Source organism: Dipteris shenzhenensis, chromosome 17 (genome assembly GCF_047967505.1).
Source record: "Dipteris shenzhenensis isolate YYH24624 ecotype China chromosome 17, Dip_SZ_1.0, whole genome shotgun sequence".
In the NCBI taxonomy this organism is placed as follows: domain Eukaryota; kingdom Viridiplantae; phylum Streptophyta; class Polypodiopsida; order Gleicheniales; family Dipteridaceae; genus Dipteris; species Dipteris shenzhenensis.
The window spans coordinates 31,874,964-31,886,973 of record NC_141612.1 but is presented as its reverse complement, the minus strand read 5'-3'; the positions used below and the strand labels follow the sequence as shown (position 1 = coordinate 31,886,973).

Below are 12,010 nucleotides of genomic sequence, written 5' to 3'. Positions count from 1 at the left end.
GTTCCCCATCAAACTATTGATTGAGGGTGTGCCATGCTTGATGCTTTAGGCTCTGACTCCTTGTTCTTTCTTTGCCAAGCCTATTTGGTAGCCTACTTCTCTTGAGGGGGTAGTTCTTTAGAGTATGAGGTGCTGGCAGTACCCTTAGGATCTGAAGAAGCTGGTAGTGGAGGGGTTTGTGAAGTTGGGGGTGCTAGGCTTTGGCCCTTTTCTCTGTGCCAAAGGGGCACCATTGATGTGTGGCCGCCATTTGTTAGGATGGCTATGCTCTGTCTCAAGACAACAATCTAGCAATTTTGAGAAGATAGCCCCTTGCTTTGCCTAGTATAACACGTTCTTCACTTTTCCAGTAGGCATGATAAAAAACTTGGTGTCCCGCACATGTTTATTTATAGTTTTTCTTAGCATAACATACCCCATAACCTGCATCATCTGACCGTTCGTAGCACAAATTGTAGTAGGTTTAGGGTGAGAGGTATCTCAAGTAGGCACTCCCATATCTCTTCGGTGAGAAATTTGTGGCTAGCCTTGAGTCCACCAATGTTTGAGTTGTGGTACTTGTTGGATTCGAGCCATGCAGCTATACACACAATCTGGTTGGATCAGCTATTAGTTCGTCCATGGGTACAATACTTTTAAGTGTGGCCTTGTAGATTTTCATAGGTGCCTTTTGTTAAAGTTTAGCATTTTGGGCTTTGTGAAGGATATCAAAAGTTGTGGTTGCCCAAGCCCCATCGCTACCCTCTTTTAGTAAGTCCTCCTTGCACAAGGGCTGCCCATGTGCTAATCCAACAACACAACAATTGACTTGATGGCCTAAGTATAAAGGGCAGCCTAGAGATCAAGTCCCAAGAACACTGGTGGTAGTGCCACAAGAGCTTGCTCCCTCCCAAAAACATGAGTGGTGCCACAAGAATCTATTGTAGACTTGACCTCTGGAAACCCTGCTCTTGGTAGTCCCTACTAGCTTCAAAATCTCAAGGGTCATGTGTTACGTTTAAGAAGTCAATAGGCACTCTGTGAATAGGAATCATGCAAGTCCCAGAGTCCTTAGGTTAACACATGCACAGCAACATACAGAGTTCCTTTATGCACTTCTAAAGAGGATTAAATAAGCATACAAATCGTGAAGTGTTGACAACCGATAAGGACATAAACTTTCAATTATCTTAAACCATACATTTTTAGCCCTAGCTTTAGTTATTTCAACATCACCATATAGTTTAACCATTTTACCCATTAGGTGTATTAACATTATAGCAATGAAGATATGCCTTTATCTTGATAAAAAGCATACGCACAGATATGACGTTTTCTTCTAAAAACTTAGTAAAATGTGCTAAAAATGTATCTCAAATAGAAAAAACCTTGAAAATTGAAGTTCACAATAAATTTACACACCTAAAATTTGAATATGGATGCAAAAACTATCTTTCTCATTATACACCAATTTATGTAGCTTATTCTCCATAAAAGTTGTTTAAAAATAAATGGAATGTTTCAAAACTCTTCCAAATATATTCCAATTAAATTTTGTACCAAACTAGGAATGAAGTGGTGGGGGAGAGAGAGAGAGAGAGAGAGAGAGAGAGAGAGAGAGAGAGAGAGAGAGAGAGAGAGAGAGAGAGAGAGAGAGAGAGAGGAGAGCACATGATATCGCTACATGTACACTATGTTGTATTGAACATAAACATGAATATATACATGAGAACCCCTTATGGTTATGGTTAGTGCTAGGGTTCGCCCTATGAACCCTATCTAAATAGTGCAATTTACACTATCCTTAACACCCCCTCTTAAATTGCACCGGGTAAGTAGAGGGTGCATGTACACGATCTTTATGTGTTTTGTTTGGTGCATATGATAGCATCCAAAACTTAGAAAACCCCTAAAATAAATTATAGTATGTGCGTGTGTGAGCACAGTGGACTACGTAGCAATGGAAGCCTATACAATGAGTACAACTTATGATCATGTACATAAATGTGCATTTCCCCCTCTTAAGTTGTGGGTCATCCTTTGACTTTGGGAATAAAACCCAGAAGATAGGTCAAGGGGAAGAGGAAGGAAATGTGCAAAAAGTAAAGTCCACCTGGATCCAAGACTGGTGGATCGAATGATGATTGTGTGAATGACAGTGTGTATGGTTGCATGCTAAACATGTCAAAGTTGAACATGTCATGTGTCATCATGGACTTTGCAGCTACTCTGTAAACGAGGCATTCAGATGTGAAGCTAGTTGGTCTAGCTACAGAGATGTGAACCAGTAGCTTGTGACAAACAAGGGCAAAAGAACTGACAACAATGGCAAAGGTATGCTACAATTGCACTTGTTGGGGATATCCAATTCTGCCGACTTGTATCGTCGGAGGAGGGAAAACCGTTGGCTGAAAATTTTGCTACTCTTGGGAATTTTGAATTTTCACACCTCACCCATCAAATCTTGGAAGATTCAGTACCTCAACCTACCCTTGCCCTACAAATGCCCTACAACCCGTACACAGCTCGACGTGACCTTGCACAAACTTTGGTTTACCATTGTCTTCTTTTGGGTAAATTGTCTTCTATTCTTTGCTTGCCTCACTAGCTAGGTTCTCTGGGTCTATTTTGGAGTGATCGTGGCCATGGCATCAATGGCAACATGCAGCTCGCCATGGCTTGCAAGAGAAGCAAACAGAGGCTGTGAGACAGGAAAGCAGAAAAGCTAGGTCAAGGCACAAGGAATAGATTGCAGGTCAAGGAAAGTGATGGCACGGTATCGAAACAACAACGGAAGACACTTTTGCAACATCTACAAAGGGAGAAACAATGAGAAGAAAGAAGACTCCTTGCAAAGCATAGCAGGAAGTGATTGCAGATGCATGCATTTGATCATTGCCATCAAAGTGAAGAACACGAGCTGTGGTGTCACGATTGGTGGGAGCATTTGAGGTAGCAACATCACGCCATTCGGGTGATTACCAGTCTCGAGTCTTCGCAAGCTTTATCCTACACCCTAAAGTTCATAGAGTAACAACCCTACCAACACCTTGGGAGATGCACACCTAAGAGGCGATGCTCTTTAACTTGAGAAATGGCCTACAAAAAGTGAAGGGGGTGCATAGCTTTGATCAACTAGCTGCAAAGAGGGTGACATTAGATATGTTGGTGTCCCCTAAAACAAAGGAGAAACGTTTTGGGTGCACAATGTCAAAGATGTCTATCAAAAGGACCAACCTGGCTCGAGTGGTTGAACGTAGAGCAAAATGATCATCCCGATCCGAGAAGTCTGTGGGCTTCAATAGAACACAAGAAAAGGAGAGACAGCCTAAGTGCAGAAGTCATTGCTACGGTAACGACGTTTTGGCACAAAAATATGAGAGTTTCTCCAAATAGAAAGCACATCTGTAAAAAGTGAATGGGACGCAAGGTGTTTGAGGAGTGAATCATACACATGCTAGATACAACGCAAGTCAGTGATGCCTAAACCAGCCTGGTGTTGTTTGTGATTGAGCTTTTGGATAGTTTACTCGTTTCATTTCTTAAACCAAGATTGGTCTAAATGCAATTGTCCTAAACCAACCTGGTGGTTGGAACATCATGCAATCATAGGTTGGTTTAGCTCAATCGCCCCAGTTATGTGATTGTCATGAACCAACGTGGTTGAACAGACATTAGTTGTTGTCCAGCCTGGTGGCATGGTTGAGCAAAAATTAACAGCAATGTTTCATAGTAGAATAGTAATATATTGCTACTTTACTAGACCAACTTGGTGGTTGGAACATCATGTGATTGTGGCTGCTTCAGCTCAATCATCAGTTATGTGATTGTCCTAAATTAGCGTGGTTGAGTAGACATTAGTTATTGACTAGCCTGATGGTTGAAATTATTGTGTTTTTTAGTACTTAAATTTGTTAAATTTAATTTCTTTAAACTATTTGGGTCATAAACCACTATTTCTAGACTGAGATGGCTTGGACTTAATGTGATTTTCCTAAACCAGTGCTGGTTCAAGACAAATGGTTCACGAAAAACGGCAAGCAGTTACTGACAAATTATGAAATTTAGAAATGAAAAGCAATATAGCGTTGTTTTCTAATTGTGAAATTCAAAAATGAAAAGCAATATATTTGTTATTGTCTAATATGTGAAGTTGAGACCGTTAGGCTAAACCAACCCGGTGGTTGAAATTGTGACAGTGTCCTAAACCAACGTAGTGGTTGACTATCCTAAATGTGTCCTAAACCAGCTGGTGATTGAAATTGTGACTATCCTAAACTAGCCTGATAGTTAAAATTGTGATTGTCCTAAACCAACGCAGTGGTTGAAAATTGTTTTACTTCATTATATACTTTATTTAGACTATGTTTTGTCTTGTTTTAGTAGTGCAAAAAGGCGGCTCACTATTGTTCTCGCATGTTGGGTCAGCAGACAGACCTGTATCTCAAGTTTATGGATGATCCAGACATTTCAATTGGGCAGAGGAGCTTTGAGCATTCTAAGCCCTGATACGTCAAGAAACTCAAAGACAAGAATGTTTGTTGTTGCAAAACACACATAGACTTTGACCTGGCTTGCTGGCAAGCTATGAATGACTTGAGATCTAGTCATGTTGGAGCATTGCTCCATGGGGTTCGATGCCCATGCTTCCCCGATGAATGTGCAGTCTGTAGGCCACCTAGATCCTCATCATGTGTTGCAAGGGAGAGCAGGTTTTGTAGCCTAAGGTCTCTGTGGGAGCCAGTGGTTTGTCCAAAGGGAGACCATGAGTGAGGGGCACTGATTGAATGCATTCATGGCACATGCAAGCATTGTAGTTTGAAGCTAAAGAAGAAGACATTTCATGTCTGTCCAAATGAAATGAGGGAAGACAACCATGTTGCTCTAAAATGGAGGAGATTTGAAAATGTCAATGTTGAAGGATCCGATAAAAAGAGATGGCTACTGTCATATAAGAACACTCAACCAAGGGAGCTTATAGGTCACGTGGTTCAATCCATCCCAAAATATGTGCTTCACAATTTCACGATCAATTGGCAGGATAAGTAGATCAGGACGTACCTTGCCAAATTTTCCCATGACACTATTGTCTTTCTCATAGATTTTTCTATATAAATTATCCATTTCAAGAACAAGATGAGATACAAAGTGCTCAATTGGTGCAACAAGCAGATAACAATTCTTGTGCATATCAAGTATAATCATTTGCTTGATTCTCTCACGCCTGATGCCAATCTACTTCTAACTCACAAGAGTCCAGGTCAGTGCAATGCACATACCATTTCTACATTTCAGATGATTGGGAACATGACACCTTATTTGTGCAACATGATTTTTTGCTACATTGGGAATGGTTAAAAAAGAAAAATCCCCATGCAAAAAATATAAAACAACATCGGGTGTGGTTAGATGTGGTACTGCCTCTCAATTTAAATCAGCTAGTGGATTCTACTTCGTCTCAAGGTTCAAATCCCTGACCAGCAGTCTAGACATGATGTGGAATTTCTTTGGGTCTAGCCATGGCAAGGGTGAACATGATGGATGCGGTGCTGTTATCAAGCTAGCTCTATTTAAACACCAATTAACATGCCCTTAAGTAAAACTCAATGATGCCCATGATGTTGTAACATGGCTTAGAACTAACCTCTCCACATGCACGTTTTCAACATACAATAAACAAAGCCTTAAGAATAGTGTAGTACACAGAGTGTTCCATGAAGTGAAAGTGGATGATGGATGATGTGGCAGGCCGAGAAAGTCCACAAGTCCGAAAAATTTCTGCAAGATTTTTACTTTTTCAAAATACGATGACATTTTGCGACTCTAAGGAAATTCCAAATTCTCAAATATCTTATCAACCTCTCTAGAGCAAGCATCTCCAAGCTCTTTAGGACAATCTAATGGACTATCGTAGACCTGTTCACACACTCAGATCACAATTTGCTTGCTTGTTGTCTCTGTCAACTTGTATGCCCATAGTAACTCCTCCTTTTGCTTGGGGTCCTCTTCATCATGGTATTTACGCTCTATACAACTTCACACCTCCATCATGTCCTGCCAAAAGAAACCTACATCATGAGCTAGACAAGTACCTTAAAGGAAAAATAATAGCCAGGGAAATTAATATTCACTGTCTTTGCTGACTCCAAGTAATACACCCACCATTGAAGCATGTCCTCCTTGTAGCTATTTTCCTCCTTCTTCTCCGGGTCTATTTCTATGAGGAGGTCATCCAATATCGTTTTTAGATAGAACAAAAGCATTCCAAACTCTTTTGGGTACTCCATAGATTCACAGTAGGTGGATTGGTGTACGGAGTTTTGGGGCTAGATTTCATAATGGGCTCTTAGTTGTGTCTGCACTGCACTCAAATAGGGAGAGAGTTCATTGCGCCCGACCTTCTCATTCTTCAGCCTCACATTGTCTTACATGAGTTGTCTAATCGAAATCTTTCATCTCACATTAGTTGACTAATCAAAATCTTTCAGTCTCACATTAGTTGTCTAATCGAAATCTTTCATCTCACACTATGGCCCTTGGCGTGTCAAAGGACACTATCTAGTCATATAGCTGAGAAAACATTGCCCAAGTAAACTCTAGAGAAGATTAAAAATTCAATAAATTACACACAGATTACATAGATTACATCTCAAAGACTCCTTTTCTTCAGATTACATCTCAAGGACTCCTTTCCTTCAGGGGGCTGGTTCCACATTGCTTTGAGTAGGTTGCCTTTTTGAGCTTTCTAATTGCAAGCTCGACCCTCCTTGCTCCTTTCCAGAATGGGGCAGGTTCCTTCCTCTTCAGGGGCCCGCTCCCTCCCTTCATGTCACTTCCTCTTTCCTTCATTTGAGCTTCCTGGTTGCAGGTTCAGCCCTTCTTGCTCCTTTCCTGAAGGGGGATGGTTCCTCCCTTCAGGCTCCTTTTCCTCGCAGTCAGGCTTGATATTGGCCTTCTTCAATTTGAGTTCCTTATCTTTTGCATTTTTTACCCAAATGGCAAATTAAGTTGCAACATCTACTTTCTTGTCATAAATAGATTAGTAGGCAGACACATTTGATCTATCCATGACTGGGCAATGGCAAATGGCATTCTCTACATAGTGATCTTGCATGCATAAGCACCCCAAAGCAAAAAATGTGCACAGGGTGGTAGCACATAGGCCATCAGATCATGCAATCATCTATGATGGGGGTATGTTGACCCTGTTGCATAGTAGGATGGGCATCCGATTTAACTATTGCCACCCTCAATACCATAGTGTTGCTCGGTACATGACAAAGTTGCTTCTTGATTCCTTCCTCCCTCATCCTAAAGTTGCAGATGTTCTCCTTCATCTCCTCCACTCTTTGCTCACTTTGTGCAACAACTTCATTTGAATCCCTCAGCATTTGTTGAAGCTGCTTAAATTGCTCCAAAACATCAAAATGGGCTGTTTCCAAGACTTTCACTCTAGTTTGGAAATCTCTCAGGACGACAGATTGCTTTTCAAAACTGTTAAAAGCTATAGCAAGATCGTGCATAACCCTATCATAATCTTGTTACAGGGACTTAGCTTACTCTTTGAACTTCCAACAATGTTTCAAAAAAACAACCCTCACCATGGCTGCTGCAACTTGTTCCACCATGGCTGTTTGGTTGCATCGGAAATCAGAGGGGAAGGGGAATAAAGTCACCTCTCGCACTCATTGGTGAGGCTAGAGGGGGGGACTTATCCCCTTCCCATTTGCCCTTCGCGCATGGCCAAGCAGGGGATGGCCATGCGTAGGGAAGTAAGGGGAAAGTGAATAAGCTCTGCTCCACCACTCACCACTCACATGATGAGACTAGGGGAGGGGACTTATCCCCTTCCCCTTCGCCCCCCGCATGGGTGTCAATGGACTCAAAAACCACCACACGCTGACATACATAGCGCATCTTCATGATTTGTAACCATGGGGGAGAGGGGGAGAGGTAGGGGAGTGACAACATAGAGATGGTTAATGGGGGGGGAAAGAGGGGAAAGGAAAATGAGAGTATGGCACACAAGGCAAGGGAGGGGGGAAGGGCAACATGGAGGAAAGTGATGGAGACATCAAGGAATTAGGAGCATGGCTTTATTGAGAATGAGGGAGGGCCAATGTACAAGATTCAAGAGTGGTAGTTATACAAGAATGAGCATGTCGTATCAAGCAATAGCCCCCTCTTTTTATAACCAAGAGGAGGTAAACCGACTAGAGATAGTCAAACCCGACAAAGTACCAATCCCCCTCCATTTACCTTTTTCGACCATGTCCTAAGTTAGGATGACTGACCAAGTTGAGTGTCCCTGAACCAGCTTGGGCATCCATTTACAAAGTAAGGAACTATTTTTTAATCGGATATTTGGGATCCCTAGCCCCCCCCCCCCCGGGTCCCCCCACCCCCTGTAGCTTCGGGAGTTTGAGGGGTTCCCAAGGACACTTCTGCCACTAAGGATGCATGGTTTGATCCCCCTAAAAGGAGTTTAAATCTATTGAGACATGATTTTAAAGATTGGGAAACTCCGTAGAGTCAAACTTAGAGTGAAGAAATGGAGCTGATCGGCTGGCTCTAAACTAGGAAATGAATTAACTTTGCCTAGCTCTAAAATCTACTAGGCGATCAATTAACTTTGCCTAACAGAAGTCTTCGGCTTCTAGGAAAGCCAGGCAAGAATAGAGGCGAACACTTCTTCATAACACGCCATCGCTCTGCCCTTCTCTAGTATCGGCCTGTGCTAGTTCTCTAGATGTCGATCGATAGGCCAATTTGATTTGGGTTTCACAGAAATCTGGACTACCGTTTGCATGCAAGTGCATCAGGCTACGGTAGGCGTGAAGGAAGAATGGGGCAAATACAAAAGCGTTCTAGAACCGGGGTGCTATTGTGTGAATTGGTGCTTTGGCAACAAAGTTGCAGGCCTTCTAACCATGCGAGTTCAGCAGATGGATGTCAATTCTGAAACGAAAACAAAGGTCTACATCTCTTACACGATTGTTTTCGCCTCACCGACTTGTTAGCTTGGTCAAGCATGTTTGATCCATTATATATAATGGCATATGCGCAGGATAATGTTTACGTCACGCTGGTGGCGTCGATACAATATCGAGTAGTTCGAGAACATGCAAAAGACGCATTTTACAAGCTCTCGAGACCTCAGAAGCAGATTCAAGCCTACGTCTTTGATGGTATGTACAATATGCCGGCCTCGTAGCATGTTTTGTGCTAGGTTTCATAAGAAATTTGAGGGCGACAAAGGTGTGTTTGTGCAGTTGTAAGAGCGAGTGTGCCAAGGTTACTCCTTGACGACGTTTTCGAGCAGAAAAACGAGATTGCTAAATCTGTAGAAGGTGAACCGGAGAAGGCAAGTAGTGATAATCTTTTGCTGTGCCTTTCCTGTGTTTGTTAGTTTATGGTTTTAGAGAGTGTGTTCTTTCGTTTTCAAACGATGTCCCTGGTACAACACCAAGGGATGTTACGGACATGGTTATGAGTGAGGATACAATGAAAGATATTGGGGCCCATGACAAATCTTCCACAGTTTTCCTCTCCCATGGACCAGGAGTTGTTAGCGATATAGCGGAACAGGTCCGGATTGATTGGCTTCGAGTTGCTGCAGGTCCAATCAATCATAAACCGTAGGGCATATTGATTGGAATTGCAATCACGCCTTTCTTTTCATGTGCATTTTTCTTAAAACCTAGGAAATTAGGAACATCTTAGTGTATGTATTGTTACTATACTAGGTTATTTGAAAATCCAATATATGTAGACTTGATGATAAAATTTTTGTGACAATGGAGTAAAATTTAATCTTATTTACGTGTTATTCACAAAAGGAATGTGGTGTCATGGGGTGTGGAATACATGCTTACATCCTGCTTCAATTAATGTATTTTGAGCTTTTGATGATTCTCATCCTTGTATTTCAAACTCTCATGGGGAACTAATGTTCAAAAGGTGAATATTTGTATCAAGAGGAAGATGAGGAGATAGATACTTCTTATACCATTACTTTGATATCTTATGTTGTCTCAGATAGAGTTGTGGATTAAAAGGATACAACCTTCCAAAAAACTAGAGGGTACAGTAACTAGCTTTGGCATGATCAATAATTGATCTAAAAGTAGTGCACAAGGTGTTTAAATTGTCTAAATTGCCATGTATATATCTTGAGAAGTGTTACTAGAGGTCAAATTTGCATCATCAGTGAATTGTTGTGGTTGACTGACTATTTACCAAAATCTAGCTAAAATGGGTATAGAGATGGTAGAGTATTGGATGATGTCTTGCTGAAATGGAAATGGAGCGCATAGCAGTTTACCATATAGCACATAATAGTTACTGCAGTGCTATACTACATAGCACTTCTATGTATAGCACATAGTAGTTATGGCAGTGCTATACTATCAACTTAGCATTGCTATATATGGCACATAGTACTATAATAGTGGTATACTATCACTTAGCCCTGCTATGTATATCATATAGTACTCTCTCTCTTTTTTGGGGAAAAGTAACTTGAGTTATATTCTCATCATATCATTTCTATAAAGTTAACCTCAAAAAGAGGAGTAGAACATATAAAAAAGAGGGCCTCCACAGGCTTCCAAGCCATTACATAGTCAGATTCACAAAAAAGGAGATAGGACAATAGGCCATTAAAGGGTTTTAATACCACATCAAGCGTCCTCCTTGACTTTGAGAACAAGAATAGGATGAACAGTGGAACCGGGTTCTTCCTTAATAATTGTAGGTACTCTAGTAGCATGTGCTTTGAAAGGAGGAGGATGAGCTCTAAATTGAGAGCCAACAGCACAAATAGTAGGCGCAATTAATGAAGGATGATCAACATTTGGTAAACTAGATTGCAATCCAGTAGGAACAATGAAAGGAACAGAATGGGATATAGTAGTCCAAGAGAATGGACCACCAATGGGTACTTTAGTAGCAGCAGTTGCCTTAGGCACAACAAGTAGTTGGTCTCTTTTGGCAATTAAGGGAATGGGAAATGGCCCTCTCAAGTCTTCTTTGTTCCTGTCCCACTAAGTCAACATTAGAACATTAGCATGTAAGTTACAAGAGGGGAACATGGTTGTGAAAGTGTAGGCCGTTGGGTGAATCTTTTAGCAACATGCCTATGGAATTGTAAGTCATTGGGCAAAACTTTCCCCAATGTAGAGCTACAAACATTAGCCCATGCTACCATTTTCAAGGCTTCAATGGGTTTAAGCATACTTAAAGTTCACATAGAGGTTTTTGATAAGCTTAGAGGGATAAATTTGGAGCTTGTATGAGAAAGTTATATTAATATTTGGGCTAATTTATCAAATTATTAGCCCAGGAAGCTTGGAAAAGGCTGTAGATTCACCCTTGGGCTAATATTAGCTGCTATTTTTTTCCTTGGTATGATCGATTAAACTTATTTTTTTTTTTGGAAATCCGAATGTACCACATTGCATGAGCTTTGATGTGAGCCCAATTCTCTTGCTTGGTTGTAAAGGCATCTCCCAACAAATTTGCTTTCTAGTTTAGAGGTTCTTAAAACATTTTTCTTAACCCTTGGACACTTCTTGTAGGTCCCATACCCTTTCCCTATAAGCAACCTTTTGAAATTAGTCCACACATCCATATGGAGGACAAGCTAGAGAAGGGTAGACTTTTTTTGGGGAATTTTTTTGCCCATATTTTGTAAAATCTATCTTTCCATTGATCTTTTGTGTCAAGAAGCTTCCATGTAGAATTCAGTTCCCTAAAGAGATCCTCATTAGAAGAAGAGGGTGTGGGAATTGGAAACAAATGAGAGGTACCTATCCATCTGAATTCCCATCTTATGGATGAGTTGATGCCCCCTTTCCACTATAGATGTCCTTGCCAAAGCTCAAGTTTGCTCAATATAAGATCTTGGTCTTGGTTTGTAAGAGAAAATTCTCTCCTAATCTAAGGCCAGGTCCTCCACATCATATCTCTTTGTTCCAAAGCTAGCCCCAACATTGGAGCCCTTTTTTGAAGAACAAGATGGCACTGATAA

General features: G+C 41.1%; 1 protein-coding gene across 1 annotated transcript; it reads left to right on the top strand.

Moving 5' to 3' along the window:
• Positions 1–8,665: 8,665 nt before the first annotated feature.
• Positions 8,666–9,621, top strand: LOC147891992 (hypersensitive-induced reaction 1 protein-like). Its single transcript, XM_087388550.1, has 4 exons — positions 8,666–8,954; positions 9,047–9,167; positions 9,252–9,347; positions 9,389–9,621. Exons 1-4 carry the CDS (start codon positions 8,787–8,789, stop codon positions 9,619–9,621), a joined length of 618 nt encoding a protein of 205 aa, XP_087244676.1. The 5' UTR covers positions 8,666–8,786.
• Positions 9,622–12,010: the final 2,389 nt, after the last annotated feature.

What these genes read in the sequence shown, in the direction of transcription:
- LOC147891992 (XM_087388550.1), top strand. Translation starts at nt 8,787, where the DNA reads ATGCAAGTGCATCAGGCTACGGTAGGCGTGAAGGAAGAATGGGGCAAA. An exon ending in ATTCTGAAACGAAAACAAAG is followed by an intron (nt 8,955 to 9,046) that starts GTCTACATCTCT and finishes GCATATGCGCAG; the next exon opens with GATAATGTTTACGTCACGCT. An exon ending in AGGTGAACCGGAGAAGGCAA is followed by an intron (nt 9,348 to 9,388) that starts GTAGTGATAATC and finishes TGTGTTTGTTAG; the next exon opens with TTTATGGTTTTAGAGAGTGT.